This window comes from Dama dama, chromosome X, assembly GCF_033118175.1.
Source record: "Dama dama isolate Ldn47 chromosome X, ASM3311817v1, whole genome shotgun sequence".
Taxonomy (NCBI): Eukaryota; Metazoa; Chordata; class Mammalia; order Artiodactyla; family Cervidae; genus Dama; species Dama dama.
In genome coordinates, this window is record NC_083714.1 from 62,071,074 (window position 1) to 62,096,758 (window position 25,685).

Here is a 25,685-nt window from a genome sequence, read left to right on the forward strand (position 1 = left end):
GAAAATTCATGGTAAGAAAAAGTTTCCCTTTTGATTCTGGTAAGCATAAGTGATTTTCAGTAAATAGGGACTTTCTCCAAGATGAACCTCAGAAGACTGCAAATCCCTCCTTTAGCAAAGAGAAAAGGTTCTTAAGAGGGTGGTTATAGTGGTGACTGGTGAGAGATGAGCCCCCAAATTGATCCTCCCAGGGCATGAAGCCCAATTTGAATGAAGAGGAATGGACAGTCAGGATGGTGAGTGAATTCCATTCCTACTGCTGCTGTAACAAATTATCACAATATTGCTGGATTAAAAAAAAAAAAGCAAAAAATAAAAATACTGAAGGTTGCACATAGAAAAGGGTTTCACTGGTATGAAATAAAGGTGATAGGAGGACTTCATTCTTCCAAGAGACCCTAGAAGAATCTGTCTCCTTGCCTTTTCCACCTTCTGGGTCTGCATGTGGGCCTTGGCCTCTGGCTTTCTTCTTCAAAACCGGCAACATCCTATCCACTGGTGGCATCTTGCATGCAACTTCACTGTGACACTAAATCTTCTGCCTGCTTCTTCCACATTTAAAGTAGCTTTCCATGGCATTGACCAAGATAAAGCAGTGTGATCTTTCTTTACATTCAGCTCATTAGCAATCTTAATTCCATCTACGATCTTAATTCTCTTGTGCAAGGTAACATCATATATTTACAGATTCTGGAGAACAGGACATGGACGTTTTGGGGGGACTTTTATTCAGCCTACCAAAGCGAGGGTGCCATTTAGTTGGGTTTTAAACTGGGCAACAATGCCAACAAGTTTGTGCTCAACCAGAGATGTTATTAACCACGGTTGTTGTTTGCCCAATGGAGCACAAATGAAGAGGATGGAGACTACAAGGAGGATGTAGAAGTGCAGGAATCAGGGGATTCAAGAACCAGCAGATTTCTGTCTTGGGGAAGTGGGTGCCTGGTGCGGCCAACTCCAAAGAATGGCTGGGGGAAGTAGGCTGGTGTGTATGGCAAGCATGTGAGATCCCAATTGGTTCTAATCCTTGGCATATTCCTACCCTGCCAAAGATGATGAGCCCTTGGAATCCCCTGCAAGAGAAGACCTTACAGAAGCCAGGAAGAGGAGCCAGGACTGCCCCTACATGGTGCCTGACCCCCTGGCTGTGGGGTGAGAAACAGGACTGTCTGAGCAGGTGCGGGTCCTGTCAGGGAAAGGTCCTCTTTCCTGGGCAACTGTGGGGACAGTGAAATGGTAAAGTGTGCCACCACAGCGACTGAGACAACAGCAGTGTGGCAGAAAGAATGAGGACACTGGCGCAGACAAGTGGTTTGTCTCCTCAGCCAGGGGTCTATCAGGGGCTGCCCTCCCTTAGAAGAGGGGCAGGGGCTCGGCCTCCACGGGCGTCCCCTCCCACTTTCCTCCAGCTCGCGGCCCCCCTGCCACCCGCGCCCAAGAATGCTGGCCGGCGTGATGGGGGAAGGGAGGGGGCGGACACCGAACAGTCTGCGGACACACACACACACACACACACACACACACACACACACACTCTCTCTCTCTCTCTCTCCCTCCCTCCCTCCCTCCCTCCCTCCGCGGGGCGTCCACACACACACACTCTGCGGGGCGTCCTGTATCCATCCGCTGCTCCCTGCAGTGCCACCCCTCGCGACCCTCCCAGCCCCGGCCCGCGACCACTCTACGCTGCAGGGCCAGAAGCATGGCGGGGCGGGAGGTGGTCACCCAACGGGGGGCAGCGGAGGACTGGCGTGGCCCCGCCCCTCAGGCTGGCGTTCTTCCCGGCCCCGCCCCCTCTGGGTCGGAACTACGGTGGGCCTGGGAGGGGGCGTCTAGTCCATTCGTGCCGTATCCCTCCGCCCCCCTTCCCGACACCCTCGCCGCGAGCCGTCGGTGCCGCAGCCTGCGCAGCCCCTACCCGGTTTGGTGCAGCGGCGCGGGAGGTGGGGACGCCTCTTTTCCATTCCGCCCGCACGGCGAGCGGTGGGAAGCGAGAGAAGAGCTGCGACCCTGCGCCTGCGAAGGCAAGTGGGGGTGTCGTGGGGCGACGACCGCCTCACAGCCTGCCCTTGGCAGCCTGAGGACGGGGAGGCGAGCGGGTCGGAACGGGATCCTTAAAGAGATGAGCAGCGCTGGGGGACCCCTGGCCCTGAGACGACGGCGACCGGCGCGGGCCGGGCCCGGGGCCGCGGAGTCTTGGCCGTAGGGGTTCTCTCGGATGCTGGGGAGTCGTACGGCGCGGACTAATCCCTGGCGGACTTTCCTGGTGGCCGTGCTCCGCCCTCGACGGTGCCTGTGCGGGGAGAGGGTTGTGCGGGAAGCTGCCATGGGAGAAATGGCGGAGGGATCCCGCGGGGGCGCTCTGAGGATGTCGCCGGAGCCGGGACGGGTGTAGCCGGGGCTGTGATTCTGCCAAGGGGCCTGTCGGACCCCTCGTGCCGGATGTTGTCCTTTCCAACAGGCACCTTTTTGATGCCAAAGTCTACTGTCTGTGCAGTAGGTCTGGCAATTTCAGGCCACGGGGTGCATCTGTAGCGAGGCTTGAGGAAAACGAGGGACAGGAGAAAGGCCTGTTTTTCTGAACGTGTATGGAGGGTGGGGGTGGGCAGCAGTCGTTGACTGGACATCTGAATCGGGGTGGAGAGATTGCGACCAGCACAGGTCAGGCATCCAAGGAATACTTTGTAAATTTCTTGTCTACCAGGGTTTTACACACTTCCCTTGCCTTCCTTTCTTTTCGCAATCCAGAATTGGGGGTGGAAAAGATGGACTGGGAGGTAAAGGTGGGACAGAAGTCATAAATTCAGGTACCACTGCACAACCTGTTTTCTAGAATATGTGGGCACCCTTCCCCCAATTTATACTGCGCAAGGCAAAGGGATGTGGTGCACCTAGTGGTGAATCCTCATAATAGGAGAAGGGAGCAATGCGAAAAATGTGACGTCAAGAGATGCTGTTTGTTATCTGGACTGCTGAAATACAGGACCTAAATAAAATGGGAATATTCTACTAAGAGGACTCTAAATATTGAAAGACAGTATATGAATTCCCATACTCAGTGTTGGTCTGTCCACCAGCGTCTTAGTTGCTACCTTGGTCTTCTGATTGTTTTTTTCATCTTTTGTCCATAGACCTTCTTTAAGGCTGGTTACTTCTGCAAGGAAGGAAAGAAGGAAGAGACTGAAATCTCTGAAGGTTTGTGCAAAGAGGAGCAACGCAGGGACAGCTACAGAGGAAGATTGACAAGTGTTTTCCATCTAGTTGGGTGTCGCTGATTCACATCTCCTTCTCTCTTTTAGATTTGCATGCTGCTGCAGAACCCCTTGACCATTTCCTGTCCTGCAGGAGTGTTAGGATTGTTGGGTAGGTGTGGATTGGGCAGTGAAAGGGAGGAGCAGACCAGAGAGCAGGGACCAAGAGAAAGAAAACATTAGACAAATTAGACACTTAAACAAAAAGAGATATTTATCTGTGGTCAGGGTGTCTGCCTGTCAACCAAGCAGTCAGACTCCATTTTTACTGTATGTTTACTTATCCATAGGACAGCCTGCTGTTTGCTTAAGGCTTAATACCACTGGAACAAAACAAGGAGAGGAAGATTGTGCCACATTGGTGCAGGTATGAGAGTGGGTCCAGCTTTTGGGTGCGATAGAAAAGACCAACACAGGTCCAGGAGTGATTGGGGTCTGGTCTTTGGGCTCCTCAACTTCTCCCATTGCCAAGATACTTTCACACTATTTATGCATGTGTGTTATAGCAAGCAAAGCAATGTGGCATCTCTGGAGTTAAAGAATATGTTTGGGTAAAATGAGGATGACAGAGGGACTTTCTAATAGCCTAACTTTCCCACCAAGCTTTTAAGGTCCAGTCTCTCTGTGTGAGTTTTTGCATGGAGTGACACAGTTGGAAGAGACTCAATGTCCCATGTTGTTCTTGCTTCCTAGATTGACTTCCAGTGGCAGCTCTGGTGGTGCTGGAATTGCTGCTGATCATCACCGTCAACAGGTCTGCACCCTGCCCTGGGGAACCATCATCCTCTCCCAGCTTGGTTGGGCTTCTTCTGCACTCTGTAATACTGGCTGGGGCTGGGATTGGAAAGGAGGCTGATTGAGTGCTGGACTGGTGATTGACTCTAACTTTTGTTTCCAACTATATTGTCTGAATCATCGAGAGATTACAGAGTGTGAAGATTCAGAACTGTGACAGATCTGTGGTAGAGACTGAGACTTGGATCAAGGTATTTAACTGGGTCTTTTCTGTAACTTGTACTATGACTGGGGCTGAAGTTGAGCCTGTTTCCCAGGCCAAGCCTGAAAAGAAGCCTGGAGAAGAGGTTGTAGGTGGGGCTGAGAGAGAGAATGAAGTCCCAATGGTGGTCAGACCCAAGGTTAGGAACCAAGCAACATCTGGGGCAAGGTCCAAAACTGAGTCCAAGGCAATGGTTGGGGCAAGGCCTAAAACTGAGTCACAGACAATGGCTGGAGCAAGGCCCAGAACAGAGTCACAGCCAATGGCTGGGGCAAGGCCTAAAACTGAATTCCAGGCAACGGCAGGAGCAAGGCCCAAAACTGAGGCCAGGACAGTAGGCAGGGCACGTCCTAAGACTGAAGCCAAGGCAGTCCCTGGAGCAAGACCCAAAGATGAAGCCCAAGTTTGGGCTCAGACTGAGTTTGGGGCTGAGGCAATGTTGCAAGCAGAGGGCATGCCCCAAACCAATGCAGTTGCTTGGCCATTAGTCAATACTGAGTCTGGGTCAGCCACTAAACCTATGGCCCTATCCGTGGATAGGGAACTGGTCAATGTGGACAGTGAGACCTTTCCTAGCTCCCAGGTTCAGACAGGAATCCAACCCTGGTTTGGATCTGGGGAGGAAACTAGTATGGGGTCTTGGTGCTATCCCAGGGCCAAGGCCAGAGAGGAAGCTTCTAGTGAGTCTGGATTCTGGTCAGCAGATGAGACCTCTACAATGTCTTCTTTTTGGGCTGGAGAAGAGGCCAGTATCAGATCATGGCCTAGGGAAGAGGCCAATACCAGGTCTAGGCACAGGGCCAAACATCAGCCTAATCCCAGATCCAGGCCCAGATCCAAGCAAGATCCCTTTATTGATTCCTGGTCTGGGTCTGAGGAAGAGTCTGGCAACCCATTCTGCTTGTGGGCTGGAGAAAATACCAATAACTTGTTCAGGTCCAGAGTCAGGGATGAGGCAAATATGAGGTCCAAGCTCCGGACAAAAAGAGAGGACTTTTTTGAATCTGAGTCTGAAGACGAGTACTATAAGGAATCTTGGTTTTTGCCTGAAGAAGAGGCCAATAGTAGATTGAGACCCAGAGACAAGGAAGAACCTAATACTGTCTTAAAGCCCAGGACCCAGAAAGTTGTTAATAACAGTGACAGGGTCAAACAAGAACCCAGGTTTGAGGAGGAAGTCATTATTGGGTCCTGGTTCTGGGCAGAAAAAGAGGCCAGTATGGAGGCTGGAGCTTCAGCCATCTGTGAATCTGAGGCAGGGGCTGAGGAGGGGGCCATTGGTGGATCGTTGTTCTGGACTGAGGAAAAGTCCAGTTTGGGAGCTGTGGCCAGAGAAGAGACCAGACCAGAGTCTGAAGAAGAGGCCATATTTGGGTCCTGGTTCTGGGACAGGGATGAGGCCTGCTTTGACTTAAATCCTCGTCCTGTGTACAAGGCTAGTCCCAGGTTCAGAGATGCAGCCGAGGAGGAAGTTGATGTATCATCCAGGCCCAAAACCTGGGAAGAGGTCACTGTTGAATTCAAACCTGGTCCTTGTCATGGGGTTGGCTTCCCATCCCCAAGCCCCTTTAGAATTCCTGAAGAAGCAACAACATCTGTATACATCGAACTGTTTGAGGGAAAGCCCAAGAATGTGGAAGTTACCCCAGAAGGGGAAGAGCAGGAATCTTTGCTTCAGTCTGATCAGCCTGATTCTGAGTTCCCATTTCAATATGATCCATCCTACCGGTCAGTCAGGGAAATTCGGGAGCATCTTAGGGCCAAGGAGAGTGCACAGCCTGAGAGTTGGTCCTGCAGCTGCATACAGTGTGAGCTTAAAATTGGTCCTGAAGAGTTTGAAGAACTCCTCCTATTAATGGACAAAATTCGAGATCCTTTTATTCATGAAATATCTAAGATTGCAATGGGTATGAGAACTGCTTCTCAATTTACTCGTGATTTCATTCGCGATTCAGGTGTTGTCTCACTTATTGAAACCTTACTCAATTATCCCTCCTCCCGAGTTAGGACAAGTTTTCTGGAAAATATGATTCACATGGCTCCCCCTTACCCAAATCTGAACATGATTGAGACATTTGTGTGTCAAGTGTGTGAGGAAACCCTTGCTCATAGCGTGGGTTCCCCTGAGCAGGTGCTTGGGTTAAGGATGCTTAGACACCTCACCTCAACTACTGACTATCACACACTGGTTTCCAATTATATGTCTGGATTTCTTTCCTTAGTAACCACAGGCAATGCAAGAACAAAGTTTCATGTTCTGAAAATGCTATTGAATTTGTCTGAGAATCCCATGGTGGCAAAAAAACTGTTCAGTGCCAAGGCTCTATCAATATTTGTAGGTCTCTTTAACATAGAAGAGACAAATGATAACATTCAAATTGTTATTAAAATGTTTCAGAATATCAGTAATATTATCAAAAATGGAACAATGGCCTTAATTGATGATGATTTCAGTCTTGAGCCACTTATTTCTGCATTCCATGAATTTGAGAAGTTAGCTGAGGAACTGCAAGTCCAAATAAACAATCAAAGTGATCCTGAGGTGGGACAGCAAAGCTAATGTGATTATCCACCTGCCTCTGATCAGCCTTATGTTCCCAAAGAACCCTGAGTAGTGCTTTGGTTTTCAGTCTGGTTTTATATTGTAACTTATATTTTAATGCTGATGTTAACTATGTCCAATTCTTTGTTTGAGCTGGATCATTTTGTGGATGCCAAATGATAATTAGTGCTGAAAAAATTTGTTGATATTTGTCTTGCTGTCCAGATTGCTGTATTTTTCAGTATTGAGCTGCTAGTGAACTGAGCCGCCTGTGTAAGTTACCCTGCTATTCATTGTTTAAACATATTGTTCTCTATTCGAGTCAGTGTTTTAAATAAAGTTCTGTGTGAAAAGTGGCAGAAGTGACCCTTCTTCAGTTTAAAATCTAGATGTAGATACATTGTGCACAGTGACAGACAACTTGTAGTATGACATACATACCCTCATTGGAAAATCCCATTCCTGGAGCTTAAGAAGGAAGAGATTACTGTGGGCTGTGGTACTTGAGGAATGCTTCAGAGAAGAGGGACTCAAATTGGTCACTGAATAGTAGGATGAGACAACCCATTAGGTCATTCTTGGAAGTGAGCAGTGTGGTGTGAAGGAAAGTGTGTAACTAGAAAAATCTGTTCTGGTAGCATGGCTATAACCTGTCTTCCTGGAATAGGTGAGACAAGTTTAGTGAGGGATACAGTTAGAATGAGGCCACTCTTGAGAACTAAGTTGGCCAAATCTGCACATTTTGCAACTCAAAGTAGAGGTGCTGCTCAGTGCCACCTGAAGAGAGAACAAGTGAAGTAGAATACCAATTAAATGGAGTCAGGAATAAGATTTCCTTTGTGATCCTAATTCAAGGAAAGTATTAAGGAAATAGCATGCAGCTATTAAAAGAGATCTATTTATTGGTATGGAATGACACCGATGCTTTTATATCTGGTGACATAGAGAAGACTGTAACATCATCTATGGAAAATTATTAATAGATTCCATTTTTAAAACCTGTGTGTAAACAGACACAATTTCTGTACAATTTCAGTAATGACTTTCTAAAAAACTTCACATATTCCATATTCTGGAAGAAAGTACTGTGCTAAAGAAGTTTTCAGAGACAGGCATTGGGGAGATACAAAATAAGACAATGGTTTTACCTTTTAATATGCTTATATCTAGTGCTTTAAGTTGTAGGTGGACATGTTGGAAGGGATATAGTTATGTAAAGGAGCATGTGTTAAAATAATTTTTTAGAGATTAAACTCATTTAGGAAAGTTGAAAAGGAATGAGACTTCAGAAAAACTAGCTTATGAAATGTTTTAAAGAAAAGTAAAATTACCAAGGTTGCTAAGTTTCTACTAGTCTCTTGATTGTATGAAGATGGCAGCCTATTGACGTAACTGTTGCATACAAAAGATCATCACATTTCCTTTTGTAGTGGACAAAGTGGGCAACAAAGTTCCAGAAGCAGATAGTGGTAATGATTGCACAACACTGTGAATGTACTTAATGCCACTGAATTGTACACCTTAAAATGGTTAAAATCGTAAGTTTTATGTTATGCGTATTTTCCAAAAAATAAGAAAAATATCATACCATACCTTCAGACAAGAATTGCAGAAGTCAGGGATAGAGTTGGTTTAGAGAGGGAATACAGGCTTGTGGGAAATACCATATGTCTTGTTATTTTTAGACATGGTGAAAATGTTTTGTCTGAGGATGCTGTTAATTTTTGCAATGGTAAATTTATGATTCATAAATTAGAAATCACTGCAGATGGTAACTGCAGCCATAAAATTAAAAGACTTGCTCCTTGGAAGAAAAGCTATGACAAACCTAGACAGTGTATTGAAAAGCAGAGACATCACTTTGCCAACAAAGGTCTGTATAGTCAAAACTATGGCTTTTCCAGTAGTCATCTATGTACATGATAGTTGGGCCATAAAGAAGGCTGAGCACCAAAGAATTGATGTTTTCAAACTGTGGTGTTGAGAGTCCCTTGACAGCAAGGAGATCAACCCTGAATAGTCATTGGAAGGAATGATACTGAAGCTGAAGTTCCAATACTTGGGCCACCTGATGCAAAGAACTGACTCATTGGAAAGACCCTGATGTTGGGGAAGATTTAAGGTGGGAGGAGAAGGGGGTGACAGAGGATAAGATAGTTAGATGGCATCACCAACTCAATGGACATGAGTTTGAGCAAGCTCTGGGAGATGTTGAAGGACAGGGAAGCCTGGCCTTCTGCAGTCCATGGGGTTGCAAACAGTGGGATACAACTGATCGACTGAACAACAATAAAATTAGAAATGGACATATGGAAGTTTTTTTCAACACAACAGCCACTAAGATTATGAGAATGGCTGAAGGAGAAGTGTATATACAATATACACAATATGATCATAAACAAAACGTTTGGCTGCTAATTTGAGTCTGCCTCTTTTGTGGCACCCATGGACTGTAGCCTGCCAGGCTCCTCTGTCCATGGAATTTCCCAGGCAAGAATACTGGAGTGGGTTGCCATTTCCTTCTGCAGGGAATCTTCCGAACTCAGGGATCGAACCTGCATCTCCTGCATTGCAGGCAGATTCTCTACCACTGAGCCACCAGGGAAGCAGACTATATATATATATATATATTAAATTTCATACACATAGAAAATAAATGTTAGTATAACACTGCTAGATCAGGTACAAAGTTGATTAATATCTTAAGGGTGATAAACTGAAATCATTTATGTTTTTTATTCCACTGGACATGAATCATTTCCATCTCTATTGGACAAAATACCTACAAGTTAATATAGCCTCTCAGGGTTGAAAACTTGCTCAGTCAACAGGAAGTGAATTCCAGCACTGCACTGAACTAGTATCCAGTAACTTAGTTGTCTTTACCCAATTTTTGTATACTTTTTCTGACACTGCAACACCTCCCATCCAATTTTAGGCTGCAAGGTTTTTGGAAGTGGGGCAAAATGGCAGTTTGCCTCCATTCACAAACCAGAAGTGATAACAAGAGATCGTCCTGGTGGTGGAAATTGGAGACTGAATGTTTTGCCTATCAGTATTTTAAAGACAGATCTTGCGTGTGTTTTAATACATCACCCGAGTTTCATCAGTTCAGTCGCTCAGCCGTGTCCGACTCTGCGAGCCCATGGACTGCAGCACGCCAGGCTTCCCTGTCCATCACCAACTCCCAGAGCCTACTCAAACGAGTTTTATACAGAATATTAAAAGTCAGTTGGTCTCTGAACTCCTCATGGAGTGTTCCTCGCCAGCCCTGTGTTCCTACAGAGCAAAGCCCAGTCCTAGGACGGAAGCATTGGCTCCAAAACAGCCTTCCTTTCAGCTCTCTATCTTCACCACCACCAGGAGCTTCAGGTTGTTCTAGCAAGCAGCTCAGTCCTAGAGGCAGAAGACTGTACCTTGCTTGCTACTGCAGGGCTGCGGCAGACATGCCGAATGTGCGGTCACGTGAGGCTGAGGGTGAGTCACATGACGGCGCTCTCGCTTGAACCGGCGTAGAGGTGTGTAAGCCCTGAAAAGGGTCGGGAAAGACTTGCACCTGACGCTTGACAGACGGCTGTAAGAGGAGTGGTAGGATGTAACGGTGGGTGGGTGGATGTCTCTTCATGGTGCACTGGCCTGAAAACGAATTCCTCAGGTGCCCAGGATTACGGTATTTGTTGGCAGAGGGCACAATCCCTCAGCCAATCGCGAGCGTCTTAGCCGGGGCCTGATTTTTGTCCAGGAGCTCAAGAGGCCGGAAGTCATCCTGAGGGAGGCGTATGCGGAGAGAAGCAGCGGCCGCTGTTGGAGGAGGTGGGTTCGAGGCCGGGAAATAGCATCCATGGGAGGTGGTGGTAGAGACTAGATCCTCGTGGAGGAAGCGCCTGGGACCTTCGTGGTCCCTCCTGCTCCATCCTGCTTTCTGAACGCCCTTCACCCCACCCAGCGTTGGGCGACTGTTCCTCTGTTTGGGTAGGGGAGGTGGATACGAGGAAGCAGTTGGCTTCAGGGGTGCCTAGAAAGAGGACACGGGGAAGTGACAGTCCGTGATCACCTGTGGTCTTGCATCAGGAAATGCAGGTGTGAAGATGAGAACTGTGAGCTGCACTCCCTTCCTCCCACCTCGTTGGCACTCTCTACTGTTTGTCTGTCTTTTCCAGCTGGTGAAACGAGCTCAAAATTGGGGCAGAGGGTGGGATATCCAAGGCTCCAGCTGCCTGGAGATGTAAGGGAGGAATTAACCCCAATCTGGGCAGCTCTGGGGAAGGGGAGATAACAGACTCAGGAAGAGGGAATCTGTTTGTTTGGGGCCCTTCACATAGGAGTTCTCTTTGGGATACTGCCAAGCTTCTCAATTCCCAAGATGATTCCTGGATCTGTGCCCCAGGTAGCAGCTCCTTCCCATCTAGGAACTCAAAAGCTGCTACTCCTTGGAGGCTCCCTCCTGCTGCCTGCCGTGCTGGGCCTCTTAATAGGGTTTTTCTGGCAACCACCTATGACAACTGCTTTATGGACGGTCTCATGTGTGTCTGCTCTGCTGACACTTTGCTCTCTTTGTCTTTTGCTTTCTGCCCACTTCTTCAGGCGTGTTTCTTTGGTCTTACACTAGGTGTAAGGTCCTTGGTGTATCCTTAGTGTATCCTTACACTAGGTGTAAGGTCCTTGGTCTTACACTAGGTGTAGGTCCTTGGTATATCCTTATCCTCTTTCTAACTAAATATCCCCGCTCCACCTACCCACTCCCTCCCACCCCCATGTACACCAGATACCAGGGCAGTTTAAGAAAGTGCCACTAGGAAATAATGAATTTTCCTAAGCCCACTCATATCCTTATTTTTATACTCAGTATAGAGTTGAAACTATGCAGTAATTCTACTTCAGGCCCTCCTGTTTACATTTAAAAGCTGGAATAGAGCAGTGGGCATGTGGGTAAAATTACAGAGATTGAGGCCTTTGGGCTGCCTCCTCCTCTCTTACCCCCTGCCTCTTTTGTTGTTATCCTCTTCCCTCCATTCTCCAGAATTCTGTTAATATATGTATTGGGACCAACATTTCAGTTGTGTCCTTTCCCCGCAAACCTTGTTGTCCTGTCTGTGTTGTTTTAGAGTTTGACAGAACACCTCAAACATTAAGTGGTATGTGAAAGTAGCTCAGTTGTGTCTGACTCTTTGCGACCCCATGGACTGTATATTCCATGGAATTCTCCAGGCCAGAATACTGGAGTGGGTAGCCTTTCCCTTCTCCAGGGGATGTCCCGAACCCAGGGATCGAACCCAGGTCTCCTGCATTGGGAGGGCATATTCTTTACCAGCTGAGCCATAAGGGAAGCCCAAGAATACTGCAGTGGGTAACCTATCCCTTCTCCAGAGGATCTTCCTGGCTCAGGAATTGAACCGGGGTCTCCTGCATTGCAGGCAGATTCTTTACCAACTGAGCTATCAGGGAAGCCCTTAAGTGGTATAAGAGAGAGTACATCTGACCTTTGTCTCTGGACCCTTGCACAGTGCCAGGAATTTCTTGAACCTTGGGAGGATCTTTGTTATGCTTACGAATGGACCATGGTTGGTCCCTACTTAGCTTCAGGATGTGAGAATGTGGGCTGGTCACTATAAAGGGACAACCACATATTTAGAGTTGGAACTTTAGGCCAGCAGGAACTCCTGAGTGGGGAGGACACTAGATTTGGGGTTCAATCATGTGACCAGTAATTTACTCAATCATGCCTATGTAATGATACCCCAGTGAAAACTCTTCCTGGTTGGTAACCACACTGATTTCCAAGGAGGATGATGTTGCCCTGAATCCATGAAAAGAGGGCATGGAATTTGTCTGTATGTCTGAGACGCGTCCATACCTTGTTCTATGTGTATCCTTTCTGGTAAAACAACATCTCTACATATAGCACTTTTAGTGAGTTCTTTAAGTTGTTCTAGTAAATTATTAAACCTGAGGGGGCCATTGTTGTTCAGTCACTTGTTGTTCAGTCATTTGTGTCCGACTCTTGGCAGCCCCATGGACTGTAGCACTCCAGGCTTCCCTGTCCTTCACTATTTCCCAGAATTTGCTCAGATTCATGTCCATTGAGTCAGTGATGCCATCCAACCATCTCATCCTGTTACTTCCTTCTCCTCCTGCCCTCAATCTTTCCTAGCATCAGGGTCTTTTCCAATGACTCGGCTCTTCACATCTGGTGGCCAAGGTATTGGAGCTTCGGCCTCAGCATCAGTCCTTCCAATGAATATTCAGGGTTGATTTCCTTTAGGATTGACTGGTTTGATCTCATTGCTGTCCAAGAGACTCTCAAGAGTCTTCTCCAGCACCACAATTTGAAAGCATTGGCAGTCAGCCTTCTTTATGGTCCAACTCACATCCATACTGACTACTGGAAAAACCTAGCTTTGACTATATGAACCTTTGTTGGCAAAGTCTGCTCTTTAATATGCTGTCTGGGTTTGTCATAGCTTTCTTCTGAAGAGGCAAGTGTCTTTTAATTTCCTGGCTGCAGTCAACATCCGCAGTGATTTTTCAGCCCGGGAAAATAAAATCTGTCACTGCTTCCACTTTTTCCCTGTTTGCCATGAAGTAATTAATGGGACCAGATGTCATGACCTTATTTTTTGAATTTTGAATTTTAATCTAGCTTTTTCACTCTTCTCTTTCACCGTTATCTGGAGGCTCTTTAGTTCTTCTTCACTTTCTGCCATTAGAGTGGTATCATGTGCATAACTGAGGTTGTTGATATTTCTCCTGGAAATCTTGATTCTAGCTTGTGATTTCTCCCGCTTAGCATTTCACATTATCTACTCTGCATAGACGTTAAATAAGCAGGGTGACAATATACAGCCTTGGTGTACTCCTTTCCCAATTTTTGACCAGTTCATTGCCATGTCTGGTTCTAACTGTTGCTTCTTGTCCTGCATACAGGTTTCTCAGGAGGCAGGTAAAGTGGTCTGGTATTCCTATTTCTTTAAGCATTTTCTACAGTTTGTTGTGATCCACACAAAGACTTTAGCATATACCAATGAAGCAGAAGTAGATGTTTTTCTGGACTTCCCTTGCTTTTTCTGTCAGATTTTGGCAATTTGATCTCTGGTTCCTCTGCCTTTTCTAAATCCACGTTGTACATCTGGTCATTCTCGTTTCATGTACCTTTGAAGTCTAGCTTGAAGGATTTTAGGTCTTCCCTGGTGGCTCAGTAAGTAAAGGATCTGTCTGCAATGCAGGTGACCCGGGTTCAATCCCTGGGTCAGGAAGATCCCCTGGAGAAGGAAATGGCAATCCACTCCAGTGTTCTTTCCTGGAGAATTCCATGGACAGAGGAGCCTGGTGGCTACAGTCTATGGGGTCACAAAGAGTTGAACACAACTGAGTGACTAGCACTTTCACTTTTCTTTCACTCTTAAGGATTTTGAGCATTACCTTGCTAGCATGTGAAATGAATGCAATTGTATGGTAGTCTGAACATTCTTTGGTATTGCCCTTCTTTGGGACTGGAGTGAAAACTGACCTTTCCCATTCCCATGTCAGTGGCTGAGTTCTCCAAATTTGCTGGCAAATTGGGTGCAGCATTTTAACAGCATCCTATTTTAGGATTTGAAATAGCTCAGCTGGAATTCCATCATCTCCACTAGCTTTGTTCATAGCAATGCTTCCTAAGGCCCACTTGACTTCACACTCCAGGATGTCTGGCTCTAGGTGAGTGACCACATCATTGTGGTTATGTGGGTCATTAAGACCTTTTTGAGGGGGTCATGGGAACCCTTGAATTTATTACTGGTCAGTCAAAAGTGTGGGTGGTACTCCAGGACTTATAACTGGCATCTGATCTCAAACGGGGACAGTATTATTGGGGACTGCACTCTTAAACCTGTGGAGTCTGCCTCTAACTCAGTCTTCAATATCCTCATGCTCTTTCTCTGCCTGTGGGAAACATAGCCATCCTTTTAGGCTCAACTCAAATGCTAGGACCTGTTTGAAGTCTTTCTGAAATTCTCACCCTTACTCTTTATCCCTTTGTAGGAAGTAATTCCTCCATCCTGTGTACTTACACAGTATTTTATTCACCCCTATTTTAACATTTGTTTCTTTATATCATGCATATATCTGAAGTCTGGCCATGTCCGAGAGTAGAGCCCACAAGAAAGAGTCTCTACTCTACTATGCAGCCTCCTTTTAGAAAGTGCTTACAGGGCTTTTTGAAATGTTTGAAATGCCAAACATTAGTTATGCTTGGAAAGAACTTAAAGAGTAACTGAGTGAGGATATTGATTACAAAGTGAAGGGGATGGTCTTTCTCAAAGAAAAGGAGGGTGTTTGCTTTGATATCCCTACTGCATCAGTAACAGAAGTTCAGGGAAAGTGGCATGATTCACAGCACTGGCAGCTTTCTCTGGCCACACAGCAACCAGAGCTAGAAGGACCACAGGAAGGATATCACAACTTCTGGGGACAGCGGGAAGGTAGCCAAAGCTTCAGGGGACAACACAAGGGCAACCAAGGTGTCAGGGGACAGTGTGAAAGAAATAGAAGCTTCAGAGGACAGTGATCAGCAGGTGACAACGAAAGTAACAGTTTCCAAAACAAAGGCCCGGAGCAGAGTTTTAGTAAAGCATTCAGACAGTAATTTGAAGTAGAAGATTTATGTGGCAAAAACAGAACTATGTTCACCAGCATGGAACTGAACATTATTTTTCATACAAAGTTAAAAGCACATTGTAGTTCCTTCATGACCACTTGCCCAGTCCCCCTCTCTTCGAGAGAAACTAGCTTCATCTAAATTATTTCATCTGATGATGGTTGTCATGTAAAACTTTATTGCTACTTCTGTCTCTGGTATTCCTTTGGAAAAGGTGTATGGATTCATTACATATTATAACATATTGTCTATAGATTATAAGATAAAGTCAAGGCTTTATCTGCTGATACTTTTTAAGATGACCTGTCTTTATACTTAGAAATGTCTCTTTAACAGTAGGCTTCCCTGGTGGCTCAGATGGTAACCAATCTGCCTGCAATGCAGGAGATTTTTGTTTGATCCCTGGGTCAGGAAGATGCCCTGGAGAAGGAAACAGCAACCCACTCCAATATTCTTGCCTGGAGAATTCCATGAACAGAGGAGCCTGTACAGTCCATGAGGTTGCAAAGAGTTGGACATGACTGAGTGACTATCACTCACTACAGGGCTTAGAAACTGGTAACTCTAATCTACGAAAGCACCTAGGAGTGCAGTGCACTGCCTCTTTATGGTGGTGGTGGTAACAGAGATGACTTTTCTCCAGGGGTTAAGTCACAGTTGTTCAGACCTCACCAGATCTTTGATTCAGGAAGTCTGAATTCTAATCTGCACTCCACATTAAGAATCTGGGGGCTAAGATGCCAAGTTCAGAGAGTCATGTAAATTTTCTATACTTGGGAGAGAAAAGAGCAAATATTCATGGAGCAGCTAGGTTTTCAAGAGCAACTTTATTTCCAGATCTGAAGTTCAGCTGAAAAGAAGAGAATGAAAGCTGTGTTCACTGATCTTTAGTTATCCTGTTAAAATCCCTAGGCCACACTTTCAGTTCTGACATGCAAAGAGCTTAGACGTCCTGTACTTAAAACAAGAAAAACGCTGAACAAACTGAGAATCAGTGACTTAGAACCATCATAGAACTGAGGTCACAAGGCAGATGACCACCCCAAATTCTGGAGAAAAGACAAATCGGAGAGTCACAGCCTATATCTCTCTACATAAAGCAGAAACTGCTAGAGACATAAACAGGTAAGAACACCTAAGTGGGAATTTTGACAAACTGCTGGAGACTGAGGGTGGAATAGTATGAGAATGAGAAACCCCTAAGGGACCTGCAGTGGACTTTACCTCTAGGAACTCATAGTGAAGATACCAGAAAGATCTCAGGGCTCTGGCAGTGGGAGGGGAAGTGTACACTCAAGAAATACACTCCCCAGTCTTCTCCGTAACAAAGGGCTACTCTCCAGTGAAAAAGACTTTCTCAGAACGTCATCCCAGCTAAGGGAAAGGCATTCCTTATATCCAGCCCACTCTAACCTTCCACTCTCCTGTAAGGAGAAGAAAGACACTAAAGAAACACTTGTGAAGGGCAGAATCAAGAGGCGCAGGCCCACAAAAGACTGGAATTTAACCGTAAGATTATAGAACACTTCCTCTCCTCCACATGCTAACAGGCTTCCAGTACAGTAACAGTGAAGTGCAGCTGAAAGAGTTGAAAATGCAGACTTTCTCTGCAAGATATAATTAGGGAAGCCCAAAGTTAAGAGGAAAGACAAAAATAGAGGCTAGGGGAATTTGAAGACTGGCACCTACAGTTACAGCAAACATTATGCACAGCCCAACTGCTACTAAAAGTCGGTTTACCTCAGTTCTTATTACCATCATCCAACTTTCAACACAAAATTACAAGATGTACTAAAAGGCAAGAAAAAGCATTGTTTAAGGATACAAAGCATCAGAACCAGGCTCAGATGTAATGCAGATTTGGGGATTATCAAACAGGCAATTTAAATAAACATGATTAACTTGGTTTTTTAATTGAAGGATAATTTCTTTATAATATTGTGGTTGTCTCTGCACTATATCATCACCAATCAGTTATAATTATATATGTTATATATTTACTATATATATATATCCCTTCCCTCTTGAGGCTCCCCCAAATTCACACCTTCCACCTCTCTAGGTCATCACAGAGCACCAGGCTGGGCTCCCTGTGTTTGTTATACAGTAGCTTCCTGTTAGCTATTTATTTTACACATGATAGTGTATATATGTCAATGCTACTTTCTCAATTTGCCCTAGCCTTTCCTTCCCCCACTGCATCCACAAGTTCATTCTCTGTGTCTGCATCTCCATTTCCCCTCTTAAATAGGTTCATCAGTACTATTTTTCTGGATTCTCTATGATTAATATGTTAATAGCCATAGTAGATAAAACTAGACTGGTGTGTATGGCAAGCGTGTGAGATCCCAACTGGTTTTAATCCTTGGCATATTCCTACCCTGCCAAAGATGATGAGCCCTTGGAATCCCCTGCAAAAGAAGACATGACAGGAGCCAGGAAGAGGAGCCAGGACTGCCCCTACATGGTATCTGACCCCCTGGCTGTGGGGTGAGAAACAGGATTGTCTGAGCAGGTGCGGGTCCTGTCAGGGAAAGGTCCTCTTTCCTGGGCAACTGTGGGGACAGTGAAATGGTAAAGTGTGCCACCACAGCGACTGAGACAACAGCAGTGTGGCAGAAAGAATGAGGACACGGCGCAGACAAGTGGTTTGTCTCCTCAGCCAGGGGTCTATCAGGGGCTGCCCTCCCTTAGAAGAAGGGCAGGGGCTCGGCCTCCACGGGCGCCCCCTCCCACTTTCCTCCAGCCCGCGGCCCCTGAAGGTGAAAGCAGCCCCCCTGCCACCCGTGTCCAAGAAGGATGGCCGGCGTGATGGGGGAAGGGAGGGGGCGGACACCGAACAGTCTGCGGGTTCAGACACACACACACACACACACACACACACACACACACACACACACACACGGACACCGAACAGTCTGCGGGTTCAGACACACACACACACACACACACACACACACACACACACGGACACACACACACACACACACACACACACACACACACACACACACACACACACACACACACACACTCTCTGCGGGGCGGCCTGTATCCATCCGCTGCTCCCTGCAGTGCGACCCTTCGCGACACACACACGGACACCGAACAGTCTGCGGGTTCAGACACACACACACACACACACACACACACACACACGGACACACACACACACACACACACACACACACGGACACACACACACACACACACACACACACACACACACACACACACACACACACACACACACACACACACTCTCTGCGGGGCGGCCTGTATCCATCCGCTGCTCCCTGCAGTGCGACCCTTCGCGACCCTCCCAGCCCCGGCCCGCGACCACTCTACGCTGCCGGGCCAGAAGCGTGGAGGTGGTCACCGCAAGGAGGGCGGCGCAGGGTGGCGGAAGGCTGGCAGGGCGGTATGGCGTGGCCCCGCCCCTCAGGCTGGCGTTCCTCCCGGCCCCGCCCCCTCTGGGTCGGAACTAAGGTGGGCCTGGGAGGGGGCGTCTAGTCCGTTCGTGCCGTATCCCTCCGCCCCCTCCCCCAACACTCTCGCTGCGAGCGGTCGGCACCGCAACCTGTGCAGCCCCTGCCGGATTTGGCACAGCGGCGCGGGGGGCGGGAGCCCCCTTTGCCATTTTGCCCTCACGGTGAGCCGTGGGAAGCGAGAGCGGAGCTGCGACCGGAGTGGGGAGGCCGACCACCGGGACCTTGAGCCTGCGAAGGCAAGTGAGGGTGTCGCCCAGCTCACAGCCTGCCCTTGGCAGCCTGAGGACGGGGACGCGAGATTGTCGGAGCTGAACCCTTAGAGAGGTCCTTAGCGCCGGGGGACCACTGGCGCTGAGAAGGCGGCGACCGGCGCGGGCCGGGTCCAGGTCTTGGCCGCAGGGGCTCCATCGGATGCTGGGGAGGCGTACGCAGCGGAGTAGTCCCTGGCGGGCCTTCCGGATGGCTGTACCCCGCCCTCGACGGTGCCTGTGCGGGGAGAGGGCTGTGCGGGAACCTGCTATGGACGAAATGGCGGAGGGAGCCCGGGTGGGGGCTCCGGGGAGGCCGCCGGAGCCGGGACTGGAGCAGCCCGGGCTATAATTCTGCCAAGGGGCCTGTTGGACCCCTCGTGCCGGGTGCGGTCCCTTCCCACAGGCATCTCTTTGATGTCAGTCTCCTGTCTGCGCAGTTGATCTGGCGACTTCAATGGAAGGGGAACTGAGCGCGTAGATTATGAAGACACCAAAATGACAATAAATTTGTTGCTTCTTAATACAATTGTTTAGTTGCCTTCCGTATTTAGCTCTTGCACGTGTCAAATGCAATCAGATGACATGGTGAGGAGTCCGTAGGCTTTCACAGGAAGAATCCATATAAATAAACAATGTATTAATTCACGTTTCTCGTTTGGAACCTGGTTTCTGAACATACTAGCGCAGTTGAATATGTTGAAGTGTGGAAATGGCTCTTCAGAATAGAGAGGAAAATTTTCTGCAGGGTCAGTTTAGAACACATGAAGTCAGTCTGCCCGTTCAGTTTCTGGTTCTGGAAACCCAAACCCATTTTCCCTTCAGAGCCCCTCTCATTTTGGTGGAGAAGCAGTCCCACAGATTTTTTGGACTTAACTGGGAGTGGGTACCAATTTCTGGAAGGTGAGAGACGTTTATTTACTTATTCCTTGAGTCTTCAAAAGGACATTTTAGGACCTGAATTTTGGGAATCTGTTCATTAACCTGATACTTTTCTACCATTGTCAACATACTGTTTTGGTGTTTTACTGAATGTCCCTCCTTTTTATGCAGGGTGTGACTCTTCAGCTAGTGGACTGTTCTGTAGTGGTAAAGATAGCATCTCCTGAAAACACCTGCTGTGTGGCCTGGCTGGCATAGGTGGTGAATGAGGTAGGAACTTTGTATGTGTGGGGAAGGGGGAAAGGCCACAGCATGCAAGATGGTATTGAAATGATAGCCCCCATTATCTTCACTGCCTGCCTTCTAAATACAGTTGCCTATGTTCCATTACCCACTCTTGCATCTCATATTTTTGTTCAAGGGAGGATATGTGGCCTCTGCTAGGAAAATGACTGACTTTAGAGTTGGGAGGTATGATTAGACAAGCTGCAGGTCTCTAGCAGGGGAGTGGATGGGAGATCACTTGGGAAGAGCAGAGAGATGGGAGACATTTTTCATGGCCTTGAATATATAGAAGCATGTGTTGTAACACTTGTGATGGGTGTTGGGTCATCTCAGTCTCTTCTGTTTTCTTTCCTATTTTTTTGTCTTTCATAGGTTTGTTCTTTTCAGAGTCCTATAGAAATCTGCAGGTAGCTGTTCTCTTTGAACTTGATTAGGAAAGAGGACGAAAGCTATTCATTTGAATCCAAGGTGAATGTGAGCATGAGCACCTTCATTGATTGGGAGTGGGAATTGCTATTGACAAGTAAGAGCAGATCATATCTTGAAGCCATTGTATTCCAACTTCCCACACACCTTTGCCCTCACATTTATGTATAGGAAATGGGGATGGGATAAGACACAGTTGTGCCTGTAGGGTAATTGATAGATACCCATGAAGTGGAGAAGGATAACATGGAAGAGGATCAAGGAGGCCAGCAACAAAGCTCTAGATTTGAAAAGACATGTATTGAATTTCGAAGCCCATATCTGTCTACCAGATGCTTAAAGTTGCAATCCCTTCTGTGTTTTTGTTCATAGGTCCACCTGTGAGTTGGCTATAGGCCTTATCAACACCAGAAGCAAGAGAAGAGGAGAAAATTCCACCATATCAGTGCAGGTTGGTGTGAGGCATACCAGGATGGACCTGTAGAGTATAGTGGTATATTCCAAATGGGCCATACCCCTTAGTCTTGCTCACTTTCACCAAACTTTCTCATCATCTCTGTTCCTATTTGATGCAGAGAAAAGAAAAGTGTCTGGACAGGGCATTGTTGGGCATTAGTGGGACTATGATAGGGATAAAATGAGGTAAAAAACATTTTCTACTATTCTACTCTTACCACACAGTCCATCTGTACTCTCACATTCTGTGTGACTTTCTGCATAGAAAAATGCAGTTGGAAGAGACTGAAAGCTCGTTTTCTTCTTCCACCTCAGGTCTATCTCCAGTGCTAGCTGTGGTGGCTTTGGAGTGACAGAAGATCATCACCTTCAACCTAGTGAAAGAATATTAGGACACTGACCCAAGACATACTGAGAACCAAGGCCAAGACTGTGTAGAGCTATCTATATAACTGGGCTTCAGCTATGGCTGGAGCTAAGAGTAGAAGGAATAGGAATAGAAAGAATGAGAATAAAAAGAAGACAAAAACTGAAAAAAGGGCAGTTGTAGAAGCTGAAGGAAAAAGGGAGGCCACTGATACAGTCAGATCAGCTGAAGGAAAGCGGGAGGCTACTGGTACAGCCAAGACCCAGACCAAAGCTATAACCAAGGCAGGGCCTCGGGCAGACGCAGTGGCAGTGGTGAAGGCAGCATCTAAGAACAAGGCTGTTACTGAAATGAAAGAACATCTGCTAGATGTTCGTCCCAAAGCTGAAGATGAGGCCGCTAGAGCAGCTCAATTTTGTTCTGCGGCTCAGGCTAGTGCTGAGTCCAGGTTTACGTGTAAAGATAAGACTCATATTAATACCTGGTTTGGGGCTGGAGAAGAGGCCAATGTTGGTTCCTGGTTCTGGAATGGAGAAGAGACTGGTAAACATTTCAGTGCTAAAGATGAAGGTAAAGCTGATACTGGTCTCCCATCCTGTGCTGAGAAGTTGGAGCCTCTGGCTGGGACCAGCTGTAAGGCTAGGCTAGGAGCTGAGGAGGAGGAGGAGGAGAACGTTATTGGGAGCTGGTTTTGGGACGGAGATGAAACTAGTTTTGACCCTAACCCTAGACCTGTGAGCAGGATAATTAAACCTCAGCCTGTGGATGAAATTAATGAAAAAGATAGGCCCAAGGACTGGTCTGAGGTAACTATATGGCCCAAAGCTCCTGCTGTAACTCCAGCAGTGTTAGGCTTTAGATCCCAAGTCACATTTGAGAAAAAGCCACCTTCATATGTTGTCCTGGCCTCTGCTGAGGAAAATACCCGTTCTTCGCCTGTGGCAACAGCAGCAGCATGCCCTTCTAGAAGCACGCCCTCTAGCTCACAGCCTGTCTCTGAGTTCCCATTTGGTTCTGACCCTTGCATCCAGACCATAGAGGAAATTAGGCGCCAAATCAGGATCAGGGAGGTGAATGGGATTAAGCCATTTGCTTGCCCTTGCAAGATGGAATGCTACATGGATTCTGAGGAGTTTGAAAGACTTATTACCTTACTTAAGTCAACTACTGATCCTCTCATTCATAAAATAGCTCAAATTGCAATGGGGATCATTAATGTTCATCCATTTGCTCAAGAGTTCATTAATGAGGTGGGTGTAGTGACACTTATTGAAAGCTTGCTCAGTTTTCCTTCCTCTGAAATGAGAAAAAAAGCTGTCATTACCCTGAATCCCCCCTCTGGGGATGAAAGACAACGCAAGGTTGAATTACATGTTAAGCATATGTGTAAAGAAACCATATCTTTTCCCTTGAATTCACCTGGACAGCAGTCTGGATTAAAGATACTAGGACAACTGACTACTGATTCTAACCATCATCACATTGTTGCCAATTACTTTTCAGAGCTTTTCCATTTGCTGTCCCTTGGAAATCGTAAAACTAGAAATCTTGTTTTGAAAGTACTTTTGAATATGTCTGAAAATCCAACTGCAGCCAGAGATATGACCAATACAGAATCATTAGCAGCGTTAAAACTCATCTTTAACCAGAAAGAGGCAAAAGCCAATCTCGTTAGTGCTGTGGCCATATTTATTAACATAAAAGAGCATATCAGAAAGGGCTCGATTGTAGTTGTTGATCACTCCAGTTATACTACACTCATGGCCATTTTCCGTGAAGTTAAAGTGATCATTGAAACAATGTAAAATGAGCTAGAAATAAGAGAATGCTTTGAACAATGTACACACTCGTATAGGCTGTCTATTCCCAAAGAGCCATGCATAATGTTTTCGTTATTACAGTGTGCATGTTATGAATTACATCTTTAACACAATATTACCTGTGACAGTCTAAGCCTGAGCTAGACCATTTTGGGGTGTCAGTGTTTCATTATGAGTTGAAAACATCTATCAATTATTATCTTGTGTAGATGGAGAGCTTTTTAACATTTTACTTAATTTAAAATAGTAAACTGGCATCGTAAGTAAGCTAAACTTGTTCATTAGTATCTGCTTAAATCCATTTGTAGCTTCAATGATTAAAAAAGATAATATCCTTGAATTTATAATCTGTTGCATAAACAAGGCATATACACAAAAAGATATCTAATGATACACATATACTCATGTATATATGTACACATACATGTATGTATGCCACACATGCTCATTGCCAAATGTGCACTCTCAATATATAAAGGCAGAGTTGCTTGCTACAGGCTGTTTAATGTAAAAGGAATTACTGTTTTCCCCCTATTCTACCTGAATCAGATAACTCATTCTACAACATACAAATGGCCCTGAATCTCAGATAAAATGTAATATTCATTTTTGTTTTGATAACTACATTTATAACTCATTTTTTGGCTATTTCATTTATGTCAAGTCATACAGACAAGAAAGGAGGTAGGTGTAGAGGGGAAACAATTTCCAGAGTACCTACTGTTAATGTCAGTAACTGTGTAGCACTACATATTACAGGTTTCCTCTTTTCAACAATGGTTCTCTGAGCTACGTACTGGTATTTTTTATGATTATAACTCATTGTTCTGGATCACCTCCAATGAGAATTAGGGAGGTTAAATCAATTTTCCTAGATTTACATGGCAGACAAGTGGCATTGCTGTTTTGTCTGATACCAGACCCACTCTCATTGCCCCACTACCTTATAGCCCTCTTCTACTTTTTTGTGTGGCAGCCTTCAAGGCTCACAGATTGGTTTTAATGATTAAATTTTGCTGTAGGTAATGCTCCTGCCAGTCTTGCAATTCTTAACTTCCTCTGAATGCACATGTCCATTAGACTAAATGTTGCTGGAGTTAGAAGAAAAATCTAGGATGAATGTGTATGGATTTGAACTGGTAGTGTCTGGGAAACAGTTGGTGCCCAAAACAGTTGAATGGATAAGATGTAAATTTGGAGTCAAAACAACTGAAATTTGCTGTATGACCTCATGGGTTTCAATCTGTATGTACTTTCTTCCTCCAAAGAACTAGAATCATTCTGTACATTGTTTCATACCTTATGTTTTAAATGATAATTGTTTTCTTCCTCCTTGCAAAGCTACCTTAATTTGTTTACCATTTGTAATCTATTCTCCTGTGAGTCGCAAAGAGTCGGACACGACTGAGTGACTGGACTGAACTGAACTGATCTTTTACTAGTAGGCAAGCCTACTCTCTGCATTTGTAGAAGCTAAAACTGTACAGGATAAACTTAATTGGAGAAATTTAGGCCCAGGCCTAGAACTGCAGCTTCGTCAACACGAAACAGGAAAGCTAGGAGAGAAGCTGATGCCTCAGTCTACGTGATAGTGATTCCTGAAGGGCTGTGGTCCAGAAAGCATTTCTAGGACTTTTGGACTAAAGCTCTGTTTTCTAAAACTCATGGTAGGAATTAGAACCTCTTATGTGAGTTGAAGTGAATGTCTCGGTATGTAAAAATATTGGGTTATATACTTTGAGATTGTTAAACAGTTAAGATGAAACAGTACCATACTGTAAATACTGTTTGTAACTTGCCTTCTCCCCGTCCTCCACTGTCTCTTGTGACCATCTTTCCGTATCAATAAATAGACTTATACAAATACTTTTGAATCTCTTATTTAAAGTTTTTCTTATGTTAACATTTGGTGCATAGTACTCTATAATCTTCCATTGCATATCCTCTTAATAAAGAATGTGCATAAATTTATTCTCCTATAATAATAAGACTACAGTATTCTGCAATTTGCCTTTTTGTCCTTTCAGTTATCTTTCCAATTTAGTATTCTGCATATCTACCACATGCTTTTTATTTAATAGCTTTATTGAGATATAGTTGACATATATCAAACCCTACATATTTAAAGTATACAATTTGATAAGTTTTAACATATGTATATAGACATGAAACTATCACCATAATCAAGATAGCAAACATATCCATCACCTCCAAAAGTTTTGTCATGCCCCTTTGTAATCTCTCCTTCCCATCTCTCCCTATGCTGTCCCAGACAACCACTAATT

At 45.7% G+C, this 25,685-nt stretch overlaps 3 protein-coding genes across 9 annotated transcripts in view; all 3 read left to right on the forward strand.

Moving 5' to 3' along the window:
- The window catches only part of GPRASP1 (G protein-coupled receptor associated sorting protein 1), a 93,287-nt gene extending 89,669 nt beyond the window's left edge, over positions 1-3,618 (forward strand). Inside the window, 3 exon segments of the mRNA XM_061137041.1 lie at positions 3,132-3,195; positions 3,300-3,363; positions 3,547-3,618. The gene's annotated coding sequence lies outside the window, so the exon portion shown is untranslated.
- Positions 3,619-3,993: 375 nt separating this feature from the next.
- GPRASP3 (G protein-coupled receptor associated sorting protein family member 3) lies at positions 3,994-25,260 on the forward strand. 7 transcript variants are annotated; one of them, XM_061137046.1, is made up of 5 exons: positions 3,994-4,237; positions 20,218-20,316; positions 20,704-20,799; positions 21,130-21,208; positions 21,529-25,260. In XM_061137046.1, the coding sequence occupies exon 5, from the start codon at positions 21,679-21,681 to the stop codon at positions 23,383-23,385; it is 1,707 nt and encodes a 568-aa protein (XP_060993029.1). In that variant the 5' UTR covers positions 3,994-4,237; positions 20,218-20,316; positions 20,704-20,799; positions 21,130-21,208; positions 21,529-21,678; the 3' UTR covers positions 23,386-25,260. The 7 variants fall into 7 exon arrangements, with proteins under 7 accessions (XP_060993029.1, XP_060993032.1, XP_060993031.1 ...); XM_061137048.1 differs by lacking the exon at positions 3,994-4,237 and adding an exon at positions 10,315-10,603 and having other exon boundaries at positions 20,704-20,805; XM_061137044.1 differs by lacking the exon at positions 3,994-4,237 and adding an exon at positions 10,315-10,603.
- GPRASP2 (G protein-coupled receptor associated sorting protein 2) lies at positions 4,237-7,146 on the forward strand. The gene has a single exon (XM_061137043.1). It carries the CDS (start codon positions 4,271-4,273, stop codon positions 6,806-6,808), a length of 2,538 nt encoding a protein of 845 aa, XP_060993026.1. The 5' UTR covers positions 4,237-4,270; the 3' UTR covers positions 6,809-7,146.
- Positions 25,261-25,685: the final 425 nt, after the last annotated feature.